The 15,435-nt window shown below is 36.1% G+C and overlaps 1 protein-coding gene across 10 annotated transcripts in view; it reads left to right on the top strand.

Moving 5' to 3' along the window:
• LOC114250492 (uncharacterized protein ZK1073.1) overlaps positions 1-15,435 on the top strand; it is a 45,478-nt gene that overhangs the window by 12,909 nt on the left and 17,134 nt on the right. The window contains exon 1 of one of the 10 annotated variants that reach the window (XM_089736848.1): positions 8,384-8,505. The exons of the other annotated variants lie outside the window; for them this stretch is intronic. Within the exon in view, the coding sequence (XP_089592974.1) occupies positions 8,476-8,505 (30 nt within the window). The 5' untranslated portion in view covers positions 8,384-8,475. Of the gene's footprint in view, positions 1-8,383; positions 8,506-15,435 lie in introns of those variants that run through there. 10 annotated transcript variants of the gene reach the window in all.

Raw genomic sequence — 15,435 nt, 5'->3', positions numbered from 1 at the left:
AAATGCGAATTTGATGACAACGTCATTCGTATGTAGGTACCTATATACTATTATCTCAAACTATAAATTGTCTATAAATTGTCTAATAATTGTCTTTTGCAGAGAAATGTGTCCTATAGTATTAATTACTTACCAAATCCAATAGGCTTCAAAACTTAAATGTCACCACCTACTTGTCCTTCTTCAAACGAGGCTTGTGGAGAGTATTAAGCGGTAGGCAGCGGCTTGGCTCTGCCCTTAGCATTGTTGAAGTCCATGGGCGACGGTAACCACTCACCATCAGGTGGGCCGTATGCTCGTCTACCTACAAAGGCAATTAAAAAAAACCTACTTTGTATTATAGTCCTTCTCATCAATAGTATCAATCGTACCCCGTTTCTTAAAGTCGCTTTACAAATTAAAAATTAAAGTTACGATCGGTACCTACACAGTGCCGTATCAGCCGAGATTATATTTTATAAAGTTTTCGGATTTGATACTTCTACCCGATATTATTCCTTCATAGTGGAATTCATTTGATAGCGCGTGTTCGATTCATTTTCATTTACATAAATCTTCAGAATTGAACACAGTCGCAGGCGCATACGCGCACGATACAACGTGCGTTTTATCTTTTAAGCCATGATGACTTAACTAATGCACTCTGTTTAGTGCAGTTCAATCACGAGAACCTTGCTACCTTAAATTTATAGTTTAAGAGAAGAGACACATCAACCTAGGCCAAAAACTACACTGCATTATATGTACAAATATCTATACAAAGAAGCTACTTTTATCTTCAATGACACCACTGCTCTGTAAGCGTAACGATTCGTTGAATAGCATTGTTTTTAATCCGACTAAATTGTCTACAATCAAATAACAACTAAAATGAACAAGTACGTCAAGTACGAGTAATTCCTAACAATTACTTTATGACAAGATGATTGGTGGGCCGGACTCTCATCTGTCGCTATTTATAGCGCGACACATTCACAATTGCAGTCTTCCAATATTGCCATCGTGAGTACATAAGTGCTACAAATGATAATTTAACCATCGTTTGTCGCGTTTGTATGAGAAGATAATCTAGAAGTTTGACAAAAACAGCAATTAATGTCGTGTCTAATTAATTATTTGATTAATTATCAACTATTGTGTGCTTATCTCGTGTGATGGAGACAATCGTTCCCGGTATTTTCATTTTCATAAATTACCTCTACTCTGTTCTCTGTTTGCGCTTTGGTAATTAAAATTTCAAGTCTTGTTTGCTAAAAACAACAAGCTTGCCGAGTTTGTGAGTCGGTTCTTTTTAGTTCTGTGGCTCTTTTTGGAATTGAATTTTAAGCCTACTTAATGTTTCAACGACATGTTATGATGTATTTGTTACACGAAGTCTTCGTCAGATTAGTGCTTTTGAACTTTTGATTTTGAATAGAAAGTTTTATTTATTTATTGCTTAGGTGGGTGGACGAGCTCACAGCTCTGGAGTTAAGTGGTAACCGGAGCCCACCTATAACATAAATGCCGCCACCTACCTTGCGATATGAGTTCTAATGAATTCTAAAGTTCTTTTGTAACCCTGAAAACTCTTAAGTGCATAAGAAGCATACAAGTCGTCGTGGCCTAAAGGATAAGACGTCCGGTGTATTAATATCTAGCGATGCACCGGTGTTCGAATCCGGCTGGCAAGTACCAATTTTTCTAATGAAATACTGTTCACGATTGCCTTCCACTGTGAAGGAATAGCATCGTGTAATGAAAATCAAACCAACAAAATTATAATTAGCGTAGTTACTGGTGGTACGACGTCTTTTGACTCCGCACGGGTAGGTACCACCACCCTGCCTATATCTGCTGTGAAGCAATAATGCGTTTCGGTTTGAATTGTGGAGCAGCCGTTGTATTGTAAAAACAATGTGTGGAATAAAAAGCAATCCGCAAAGATTTAATATCTGGATCTAATTATCTAAACTAAGACCTATCGAAATATTAGGTAGTTATTCTTCCATTCTAACAATGTATTTAGGCAGGTTACAGGCAAGAATTCTCGTAAGAGATTTAGCTGTCGGCCCGAAAAAAAAAGAATAGCGCCTGTCATTTAGGGATACACTTCAGGGTGTACTAATATTACACTTATGTCAGTTCATTAATATGTGATATATATCTATATCTATACTTCTATACTAATATTATAAAGAAGAAAGATTTGTTTGTTTGTTTGTATTGAATAGGCTCCGAAACTACTGAACGGATTTGAAAAATTCTTTCACTGTTTGGAAGCCACACTATTTCCGAGTGACATAGGCTATAATTGAAGGTTTTTTTGAAAAAAATTAGGGATCCTTACTAAAACTCCAATAATGTAACCCAAGGTGTAAAAAAAATACCTAAAATATTTTTTACATCGCGTGCCCTGCTAAAACTATTGATGATATAATAAAATAATGTACTACGACTTTTTAGAACACATTATTATTTACAAAAAGTGCCGTGACAGTATATGTCTAACTATTATAGTTATGCCGCAATAGGTGTTCTTTTATTTAAAAAAAATATAATAAAACAACGTCAAATATCGTTGTTTTAATTTAAGTCCCGAGCGGAGCCGGAACGAGCCGCTAGTCTTTTATATTTACAATTGTAAAATGTGTGCCGCTGCTATTTTTCATAGTCGAGCTTACGGAGAGTAAGTAAGACAAAGTCATGACAACTGAATTATCGATTGCAACGCCGCTCGATGTTCAGTTTCGGAACTATTTGGAAAATTTGTTTCAGTTTTTCAATTTACTTCACTGAAACGGATGATGCTTTTGTGTTTTCTCAAGTGCTGTGTAGATGGCGTTGCTTCTATTTTTAATATTCGACGTTTTTGTCATAGAGTAGGTATACATAGAACGTTTGCTGAAGAAAAAAATATGCGAGACTCGTTCACAGAGAACAATCAACAAGGAAACCATTTGATCTCATACTGCCCAAGCCAAAATATTCTTAATGGTTGGGCTTCTAAAATTGAATCGAAAGAAGTTGTTGTTGCAAATTGGATATTATTATGAACCTACATATTTCTAGTTAAAGTTAGTTTTTTTTCTTTTTGCTTAAACTTGTTAATTTATAATCCAATGTGATAAGTCAGTTTGATAGCCAATTGTTCTAGATAAAAATTAGGGATTCGAAATCTAAACAGCTTATTGCGTTGCTGTGATTATACCATGATCTGGCCTTTGGAGAAATTGAATGAACATTTATTTTTCTTAACAATCAATAGTTTATTTAACGTTTATTCACGAACGTCTTCTACAATAAAGGAATGACATCGTTTAAAGATATAAAATATTCGTACTGATCATGTCGGGTATGTTGTGAGTGCACCAGGGTCGACTACCGTGTCGTCCGTTTTATATTTGTCCGAGTTTGGATTAAAAATAACTTCTCGGGGAATATTGTAACGAAAATTTTATGTTTGACCTAAGTTTTTCTTTTTATTGCTTAGATGGGTGGACGAGCTCACAGCTCACCTGCTGTTAAGTGGTTACTGGAGCCCATAGACATCTACAACGTAAATGCGCCACCCACCTTGAGATATAAGTTCTAAGGACTCAGTACAGTTACAACGGTTGCCCTGCCCTTCGAACCGAAACCCAATACTGCTTCACGGCAGAAATAGGCAGGGTGGTGGTACCTACCCGTGCGGACTCACAAGAGGTCCCACCACCAGTAACTCACAAGAGGTCCCGCCACCACCAATGATAAAATCAGGTAACACGACAAGTGTGTAAAGAAAACTAAATGAAATGTTTATATTGGTAGACTTATTTTGTTGAGTGCTTCTTAAGCTGGAAATTTTCCGAATAAATGGCACCAGTTTCCAATATTGCCAGCAAAAAATCCAATCTCCACACATCGAAGTATTTCTTACACGAGCGCTAGAAGAACTGATTTGTGGGATTAATGCAATTACCCAACAAGCCAATTACTCGAAACTCGTAGAGGCACATTTTTAATCATGTTTTTAAAGCACATTTTGTGGTCATTTAATTCGCTTTGATTTAGATTTATAAGATGGGCTTTTGTATTCCCTACTATATATGTATATATATGTAATTAAATGTACAAAACGTATAATTTTTTTATTACAAATTATATTTAGTATATTTGTAAATAATAATGATTATTTTAATTTTTCAATAATAATTCGAACCGGTACATTTGTACCTAACTTGTGTTTGCGAGTTAAGCATCAGAAATAGAATGCATCTAATACTAACATTAATATTTTTTTAAAGTACGTCGTTGTACTATATATTTATGTTTATTTTTAAATTGAAAAATGCCTATAATGTTTTGAAAATAAACAAAGGTTATTCTTTAAAAAAGTTTCACAATCTCAATTATGCTTTTATTCATTTTAATTTTTTTACTTCAATAAACATACAATTTTGGGATAACTTAGCATCAGTTTGCTTTGACGCAGATTATAATCTTTTATTTATATATATTTAAATTAAGCTTATTTTTATTTACCCCAAAGGACATAAGCCTGTATATTAAAATATTAATTGCATTTTGAATTAATGCGTATACTCGCATTCTTCGTAATGGCGTAAGGCGCTAGGAAGTATAGCAATTACCAATCGACCCAATTACCCGCAACTCAATTGAGCGATAGACCGCTGGGAGATGCCATGCCGGACTATATTATTGAAACGATCAAAAAATTGCCTTAGCTCACTCCATTTACTGTTTTTCTAGTTCACGAAAATTGACCTAAATTGGTTTTATTTTTTGTCGGATTTATGTATTATACTAATTCTAAAGACATTATACTAAATCGCGTCAATATACGAAAGAGTTTGTTATGTAGTTTTTAACATAACAGTTTTTACCTATTAAGTGGGTGATTTCTTTTTTTAAGCAACCTTAAGAAATCTTGGAAAGATATTGGGAAGCTGTCAGAACTGTAACAAACTTACCGTTTTCAAAATTATTTGAATGCGTTAGGAACGTTTTGATTTCGTTTCAAATTGCGAAAATTACATTTATAATGAAATTAATCACAACTAAGTTTTTATTTCAATTTTTTTTTTGTGAAATTGGGTCACTTAGCTCATCACCCGCCTGGTGTAAAGTGGTTACTGGAGCCAATAGACATCGCAATCTATCGAATTATTTATTTATGATATTTTAAGTTATTTAGTTTAGTTATTTAGTTAGATATTTGCTAAATGCGGGTAGAACGTTATACAATTTACGAAACGTCTGTAGTGTTTTTAGTTTTTTTAACGTGTACGGAAGATCTCTCGGTTTGACTCTGTGCGCTTTGGTAAGTCAATTCTATTTAGTGTCTATTGCGTGATTTGTTCCTTGCATCTTATACCTTTAAACGAGCAATTCTTGTATAATCTGAATCTCGGAAACGGCTCTAACGATTTTCATAAAATTTAGTATACAGGGCATTTGGGGGGCGATAAGTCGATCTAGCTACGATTTATTTTCAGAAAATGTTGTTTTATTCGTGTTTTCAATAATCAACTCTTCCCGACATCTATTGGCGAATAATAATATTATTTTTCTTAATTGAGGGCAACTAACCGCTTTAAAGACCTAACAAGATGGCGTTAGAGCAAAGCTTGGTCATAATCTATTCAACTTTAGCTGTTAAAGTATTATACTTAGAACATAGGATCTGAGTGTAAATAAATCTCAGTATTCATGATTACCTAGTATACCTAGTATCCCCGTTGGAATGACTTATTTTTTTAACAATATTTCACGTGTGATCTTGCAATGTTGTTACGCATTACTCAGTAGTTTAAACTTTCGTAGTGTCAGACCTAGTTCTATTTCCGAATCGTTTTTATTACTGCTTTGGTTGTGTGTTGTTTTATAAACGTGTTGACCGTGAATAGATAGGCTCCTTCCTGGACATCAATAATTAAATGGTTTAAAAACGAAAAAAAAACATTCTTCAATGGCAAGTATTACAATATTACTAAAAAAAATTGGAATAAACCTTTTTAAGCTTGAGAAACCAAGCCGGCTCAAGATTTTAGACAAAATTATTATTTAAATTGTTCATGATCATTGGCCCTGGATATGTGGGGAAATTTCCAGTTAATCGATCGTATCCAACTTAAGATATTTCATTTTATTGTATAGATGATTAGGCGGTTTTTATAGATGTATGGCGTATGACGTATGGCGTTTTTATAGACGTATGGGCAGTTCTTATAGGGTCGAAGAAGGCCCGAGGGCCTTTCAGTCTTACCAGGGCAGGCGGACGAGCACAGGCTCTGCCAGGAGGCGCGGGATTTGCTAACATCTGCCCGAGCGCCTCAGAAGGAGACCTAACAGCTCAAAGGCACCACGGGATCGGAATCGCGATTCGCTGAGAAAATCCTGTGAGAAATTCAGCCGACTGATGTTATGGGTTAGGTTTCATGTCAGACTCTTTGACAAGCTCGACGTGTACGGATACCAGGGTCCTTATGCCTGCTCCTAGAGCTAGCTAGCTAGAGCTGCAAACGTCTAATACTTGTATTAATGGATGGATATAAAACCACGATAATAATATAGACGGGTGAACGAGCTGCCCCGGCGTTAGGTGGTAACCGGAGCCTATAGACATGAGCAGCATACATAGCTTCATCCACCTTAGGTGTATCCACCTTAGGTAGGCAGCGGCTTGGCTCTGCCTCAGGCATTGCTGACGTCCATGAGTGACGGTGACCACTTACCATCAGGTGGGCCGTATGTTCCTCTGCCTACGAAGGCAATAAAAAAAACCTTAAGACACGAGTTCGACGCGAATTCTCATTTATAGCACTACCTATAGTACAACGGTACAATTACGTCGGAAGATTCCATTAGACTGAAGTGTGTTTTAAAAATAAATCTGTCTTAAAAAGTGTAGAAGGCAATTTATAATTTGATGCTGTATTTATAAGCGTGAACGGCGTTATGGTGTCTATGGACCGTTAAGTCCTAGGTGCTAGATCGTCTGTCCATTTACGCCCAAAAAATCTCAAACAAACAAAACTATACCGAAATATCGTAAAAACAAAAATATAAATCGTTTTACCTAAAATTTATTATGTTTATTTCCAAAAAATAACAGTAGCTAACTGTGCGATAATTATTTTAACATGTTTTCGGACGTTCGTAGATTATGTGTTATGTTTGTATACCTTTTATTGGGCATGAGAAGGTACAGCGTGTATTAGATCACAAAAACGCGCTGCGTTTTTTTTTTTGTTATTCTGAACACAGAATGACGTTGGCACAATCCAGTAAATTGTTTTTTATAATGTACTTCTCTTATAGTTTAGACCTACAGTGCTGAACTTAAATTGAATATGCAATTTCGAAAAGGGCACATCTCTGAAAATGTAAAATTTTCAGGAAATTAAAAAAACTGATTATTTTCAAATTTTTTTAAATTTCTAAAATATTAACTTTTGAGATATATCTTAGTGTTAGTTAGCAATTGAACATTACTGGAATTATTATAAAATGGGTGTAGGTAGCCTCAAAACTACATGTATATTATTATGAAACAACCAACGTATTTGACAAAATATGCGACATGTGCCCTTTTCTGAATTGTATATTCAATTTATTTGATAACAACGATGATAAAACTGCCCAACGTTACCGCCCTTACATCTTGCCATCACTTAACTTGAGTCATGAGGTCTCCGGTGTATTCATAAGGACCTTTTCACCGTGGTAGAAATATTCATGACTCTAGAAGGTTCGCAACACTCCTAACATCAATAATTATGCGATCTCATATTTTCATCGCAGAAGCCGTTCGTCAATGTATTTCCTTAGAAATATTGCTATCTGCTAGATTTAAGCCCGGGTACGTAGATGTAAAACCCCTACGACCCTAGAAATGTTTCATCTCTTATCTTTTATACCTTTAGCATGGCTGACATCCATAAGCGACGGTAGCCCATTACAATCAGGTAAGCAACACGCTCGTCTGCCTACAAGGGCAATCAAAAAAATCATGTGTACTTTTTGGTTTTCCATTTTCATACTATTTTTTATTTTACTAATCGGCACGTATACTCATCTTCAAACTACATAGATACAAACAGATCTGAGTCGACAGCGAGAAACATCACCACAGTTTTCCGTGATAAAACTTCACATCCGTGATAAAAATAATACGTATATGTTATTACTAAATCAATAACAAGGGCTTTTGATGATGATGATGACTTTCCTCAAATTGACAATTGAATCACCTATGTAAAAATTCGTTTCGCGAAATTCTTCGGAGACACTGACGCGTTACACACATTACATAGTTTCGTAAAACTGTAGCATTTTTATCGGCGCTTTTCCGTTCCATGTGGGCGTTGATCTTTACATGTACGGCTTCCCTCGGCCACAGAGCTATTCCTCATTGCATTCCCGATCTTCTCATCCAGTAGTCGCGTTCCATTGCTTCATTTCCTCGAATAAAACCACCAATTTCCGAAGATCATGTCCGAGACGGAGGAAAAGGGAGTGCAGGTAAGAACTGCTCTTATTTTACGTTTTTATTTATTTTGACGGACTTCTACGTAAATGAAATACTAAAATTTGGTACAGCTTTTTAAAAAATAAACTAGATTATTTTATTGTGGTTTCGCTATATATATTTGCTAAATATATATCTTAGTAAATATTTAATAATTAACATATGCCATAGAATGCAACAATTAATTAATTAAATATATTGTAACAACACAACGGAGAACGCGGCTGAATTATATGCTTAGTGATCATTATCAGTGACCATAGTCAGAGTCAGTGATCTTAGTATTTACCCAATAAATGTGGATTCGCTGCTAGCTTACTCCTTTCACTCTGCCAATCATAATTACTTTGGTCTCGGCTGCATTATTAATGCCATTAATAATTTTGTCGTCCGATTACGAACTGTATGTACACTTTTAGAATCGGTCAAGTAAAAAGGTATTGATTTTTTTCTTGTTTAAATATAGTTTATGATCAATGCGATTAGATTTATCGAGTTAAAAAAAAAGGTCTTCAACAGTATGATCAATGCAATTAGATTTATCGAGTTAAAAAATAGGTTTTCAACAGTAAAGTTGACTATTAATCATCCCCCTTTTTTAGTCTTAGACATAAGAACTAAAAACAATTTTTGGAATTTCAATTCTCATTTATAGTTTTAATTTGCATACCAGGCTTACCAGGTAAATTTATGTTTCCTTAACTCCACTGTATTTTCTTTCAATTGTCACGTCCGGTACACGTAATTAAACCTACTGTGACGCTTTCAAAAGGAGTTTCTTAATTTTTAATACTTTTGTTGATTACGGATGAAGTTAAGTGTTTTTCGTTGACATTTGAATATTTGACCTAGGCACCAACCTATGTAGGTACCTACTAATGTAATTTAGAAATAAATATTAACTGACATATACGTTCCTATCCACACAGAAAGAACCAACTGTTTTGGTGGGCTGAGATTTCTTTCTTGATAACAGGATCCCGAATATTGATAGCTGATCAACTATTAAACGATATCTCATAATGTCGATCTGTAAAATGTGTAAATTTTGGAACGAAGTTCCTTATGGGACGATGCGGAGGAGTACCCTGACCGGGAAAAAACGTCCGTAACGTAAGATTTTTATTATAATAGTAATGCGTACAGTGTATTACTTAATTTTGTAATAACGTACAAAAAATATCATATTTTTTAATCATTCATTGACCGCGATCTCAGAGCGTTCGTTTGCGCAATACACTAACTCTTATGCAAACAACCGTGAATGAAGTGTACCACAATAAGTTCGCACGTTACCGAATGACCGTGCGTTGTTGCGAAACCTCCAGTTTTATATTCTTTATACCTCGAATAGAACTTAAAATTAATATTTTTATAATAAGGAACTTCGTTCCCACGACATCACACATCTTTTTTTTTAAATCATCACGCCTTCTAGTTACTGTGTACGTATAAGTCTGTTTTATGCGTCTTTGTGTTACGATCCACGCGTTTTGTTTGATGTCGTCGCTGCTCCGGCATTTATTTCGATTTTGTCGGAAATAATTCAGCCTGGAAATACATTAGCAGGAATGAAACATGTTCTGAACGAAAGTTTTAGGATTCTGTTTCGCGATATATCATTATTTAATACATAAAAAGAAATAAATTACTTTTGCGTACTATAAAAAAGGAAAATTATGTTATTTTAAATAAATAACACGAAGATTTATTATATTTTATTTTCTTTTCGTATTTAATTATGTTATTTCGGTTTGTAAGACCGTACAGGTATGTATAAATGTACGTAGGTATTACCGACCTATCTGTTCTTGTCGAAAATCGGTCATGCGTTCCAATTTAAAGGGTAGAATAACCATTTGTAGTACAAGACAGTTTAGACTTTGATCTCAGGATTCCGATAACTAGGTAAGTTCGCTCATCCACTTAATAAAAAAAAAAAAGGTTTGAATGTTCAAATGTGATGGTCCCTGAAATGTTCCCTTAATTGAGACTTATATACATGATATATGTATAATTACACTTACCACAAATTATAATTAGTTCATTATGAAATTCGTTCAAGTGTATTTCTATGTTTTAGATGATGCACTTCAATATTTGAATCATAAATATGTATATATTTTTTGAGGGCTGTGAATTTCTGTTAGTTGATATGAGGTAGACGTTCTCCCGAGTAGAAATTTTAATATGGTATCAAAAGGTAAACTATATAGTATTATAATGAATTAAAATGTAAAACTGTGGCAGATATATAATGAGTGAGCAATAACTAACTTCTTCCATTATAATAAAACCCATGTCCGCAAAATTTATAATTTGCGTAATTATTGGTGGCAGGACGTGTTGTGAACTCGTACGGATAGGTATCACCACCCTGCCTGTTTTTGCTGTGAAGCAGTAATGCGTTTCGGTTTGAAGGGTGGAGCAGCCGTTGTACTGTAAAACTGAGATTTAGAACTCATGTTCAAGGTGGGTGGTGGCATTTACGTTGTTGATGTCCATGAGCTCCGGTAACCACTTAACATCTGGTAGCCCGTGAGCTCATCCACATATTTTTTTTTACTGCCATTGTAGGCAGACGAGCATACGGCCCACCTGATGGTGAGTGGTTACCGTCGCCAATGGACTTCAGCAATGCCAGGGGCAGAGTCATTCCGCTGCCTACCGTAATGTACTCTCCACAAGCCTCGTTTGAAGAACTATATGTCATGGCGCTCGGGAAACAATAAGCAATAAATGCTATAAATTAAAAACTAGATTTTATGTTACACAAAATTGCTGCTTCAACGTTCAAATTGTAACTTGGAATATTCTCGCCGAAGAGTATTGTTATGCCCTTTACTGTTGTAGTAAAAAAAAAAAAGTGTGTGTGTCCGCTCCGACGCACGACTGGAGTTTACTGGATATAAAAAATTAAACGAAACAATACGAGAAATAGTTCTATATTACGACAACACGATACACTACAGATTATTAACAAATTAACGAGACACAAAACAAACGACTAACAAATATATGAAAATACAATAATGAGAGAAACGCGCGATCAGTACGAGGCTTTGTGGCGGACTGCCGGCGCAGCAGCCCGGCGTCACCTGCGATAACGCGGCCGCGCGTTGGCTCCTGATTGGCGCGCGCACGCATCACGCAATCAGGAGCCAATCAGGCGCATAACGCATTTCGTGTGACATGCTAGTACGATTTTGATTGGCGCGCGCACGCATCACGCAATCAGGAGCCAATCAGGCGCATAACGCATTTCGTGTGACATGCTAGTACGATTTTGATTGGCGCGCGCACGCATCACGCAATCAGGAGCCAATCAGGCGCATAACGCATTTCGTGTGACATGCTAGTACGATTTTGGTCCCCATAATTTTCATACCCCGGGCCTATATATGTAAATCGATTCTAAAGGAGTAAACTCCAAAAAAACAGAATTTTATTAAATCATTGTTTCTTTCAGGCACCAAAAAGTGTAAACTTAGCGGCGCTTCGACGTAAAAAAATACGTTGTTAAATATCAAACACACGGCCCACGCGGGTCGTCGTTCCGAGATCTTGTTTACAAACAAACTGTTCTTCGAGCGATCGATCGGTTTAGTATCCGAAAAATTAAAATTAACTGAACGAAAAACAAAAATTTAATTATTGCGTTATTTCTCACTTCATTGTACCTTAGTAACGCGCCAAAAGTTACATTGAAAATCAGTTTAATTTTATTACTTGTGAATCACTGATAAGAAATTGAAGTTTTTTTTTTTATTGCCCTTGTAGGCAGACGAGCATACGGCCCCTGATGGTGAGTTGTTACCGTCGCCCATGGACTTCAGCAATGCCAGGCAATGCCAGGAGCAGAGCCAAGCCGCTGCCTACCGAAGGTTATTAAGAATATCGATGAAATATTATTTCGTCACGAACTATGTAGGTGTATATTTAATCCGAGCAATGTTTTTGAGCGCTTCTCTATAGCAGAAATGTTCCCGTGTAATAATATAGACAAGGACATTTCTATTTCGAATGAATTTATTATTGTTGTCTTTTTCTCCCGCATTTATCTTCGTTTTGTTCGTGTTTTGCTCGAAGAAAACTCGTTAATTAATTAAAGCAACCTCGATACGTATTATGATTAATATACTTCGGGTCATTTTAATAATATATGGATATAAGACGATATGTATGTGAAGACAAAGCAGGTTCTTTTTTTTTTGCTTAGATGGATGGACGAGCCCACATCCCACCTGGTGTTAAGTGGTTACTGGAGCCCATAGACATAGATATCAGTTTTAAGGTCTCAGTATAGTTACAATGGCTGCCCCGCACTTCAAACCAAAACGCATTACTACTTCACGGCAGAAATAGGCAGGGTGGTGGCACCTACCCGCGCGGACTCACAAGAGATCCTACTACCAGTAATGAAAATATCGACCCTTCATATAATGTTTACGGTATATTGAGTCGACGACAGCAGACAAAAGCTGTGAGGGACTCGGTACCTATGTGCAAATCAAATAATGCGAGAAGGGACCGGGAATGTGCGTTGGAATGAAAATGTGGGTCACTTAGGTATTCAGATCTTTTTAGGATCAATCCGTAAATAATTACTTGAGTGCGTCGTTAATATTTCACGTGGTTTTCGTGTCGTAAACGTGATGAAACATGTTGTTGTTTCGTAAAATATTTTAGTTTATTGCAAAGAAAACTGATATATTGCTTATTACCCGAATAATCAAATTGAAAAAACATGACAGACATTCAATTCAATGTGCCCAATTTTGAAAAAAATCCTTAAATTGTTGGTTTGCTAGTGAAATAGTGAAGTTAGACTCTTCTTCTAAGTCGGTCTCTTCATTGCTGAAGGTCGTATATAGTTCGAAGTGTTGATCACTCAATGCACTATGCTTCTTCACGCCTTCTTATCTTCGGTGTCAATAGCCTCCGTTATTGGAAGTTTTATTAAAACTAGACAATATCGACCGCTAATACAATTAGGCCGGCGTCGGCATACCAGTAATCCTGCCGATTAAGCCAAACCGACAGTGGTGTAGTAAATTGATTCAATTAGTATTTTGTACTCCGTTAACACTATTAACATCCACAATTCAATATTCATATGATTATTTCAATCAATTTCAATCAATTTTATTTCAATGATTACTTCAATTAGGGCCGAAGGAAACGACAGTCGCCGTTGTTTTGGAAAATCAATTTCGTTACTAATAAACTTATAGTTTGAGGTTATAATTGAGTAGTGTAACGGACGTGACGTCAGCTGTCAAACCCTGCCGCCAGCCAAGCCGCTAAGCCATGTTAACACGCCCCCTTCCGCCACTGCCGCTAGCCAAAGCCAACGAAGGGGGGATAGTGTTAATAAAACAAGCCATGCCGGCCATTTCTACCTGCTTTCTGCTTTCTCGCACAAATAAAAGAGCTTGTCGTTACGCTGCTGGTCTTTTTGTCACATCATTTGCAACAGTAGCTAAGGTTTTAAGATTACCCGGGTCAATAAAGTTTACTTCGCAAAAACCTCCACACAACTAGATGCATTCGAATTTTCTTTGCCAATCTATTTTATAAAAGGCGAAAAAACTCAAGTCCTTCCTAATGTTCAATGGTAATTAGAGCCCATAGACAACATAGACTGAATACCACTACTTAACTTGAGACATGAAGTCTAAGCCTTAATTGTATAATAATTATGTCGGCAATCGAACAAGATCAGAACTTGTAATTGTTTCACATAAAACATGCATTTTAAGTCGTATTTACAGGCTAATCAATTAAAAAAACTTTAAGCATACTTGTAATGACTACAGACAAAAGAACGGTTATTTGAAGAGAAACGTTTGATATTTTTACTGGTGGTAGGACCTCTTGTGAGTCCGCACGGGTAGGTACCACCGCCCTGCCTATTTCTGCCGTGAAGCAGTATTGCGTTTCGGTTTGAAGGGTGGGGCAGCCGTTGTAACTATACTGAGACCTTAGATCTTATATCTAAAGATGGGTGGCGCATTTACGTTGTAGATGTCTATGGGCTCCAGTAACCACTTAACACCAGATGGGCTGTGAGCTCATCCCATCTAAGCAATAAAAAAGACCGATCTCAAGATTTGATCAACTCATTTTTTTTTATTTTTTTTTTATTGCTGAGATGTGTGGACGATCTCACAGCCCACCTGGTGTTAAGTGGTTACTGGAGCCCATAGACATATGCAACGTAAATGCGCCACACACCTTGAGATATAAGTTCTATGGTCTCAGTATAGTCAATGCACGGACATGTTAAAATTCTGTAATTCGAATAATAAATGTAATCAAAAAATTCCTGGGATAAGGTTACTAATATTTTGTTTGAAAATCCTAGATGTTTCGTTTTGTTTTTCTCATAGTGTTCTTGCATTGTTTGAACGGACTTCTCACTCGGCGTCGATCTCCTCTGGCGGCTACGAGTACATGATGTTTGTAAATAAGCTATTTTCGTACACCGCAACGCTACGAAGTTATAAATCATATATGTGAACGCTGAAAACTTAATTGAACGTGTTCTTAAAACGCGTTGGCGAAGAAATGTGAGAGAAGAAATGTATTAGTATTTTTCCATTTAAACACGATGTAAATATTATCGGAGCGAATGGTGCGAGTGCGAATAGTTTTCGTGTTTACTAATCGTGATGATGGAACACGAAAATTCCAGTCAAAGGGTCAAAGATGAATTTATGTTTTTTTTTGTATAATTATCAGTTAGAATCTCCAATTTCTTCGAATTAACTTGTAGATTCCTGAATCTAAATTAATCCAGATTGCATTAATACTAGTATTCAAGATTATTGGATAGATGCTTTTATAGCGTGTTAATTATGTATGAGCTGAGTATGTGGTGAATATTTAAGAACATGCTGTATTTAAAACACATCTGTCCA

This window comes from Bombyx mandarina, chromosome 22 (assembly GCF_030267445.1).
Source record: "Bombyx mandarina strain Sakado chromosome 22, ASM3026744v2".
Classification (NCBI taxonomy): Eukaryota; Metazoa; Arthropoda; class Insecta; order Lepidoptera; family Bombycidae; genus Bombyx; species Bombyx mandarina.
The sequence above is the reverse complement of the archived record's forward strand: the minus strand, read 5'-3'. Positions and strand labels throughout refer to the sequence as shown.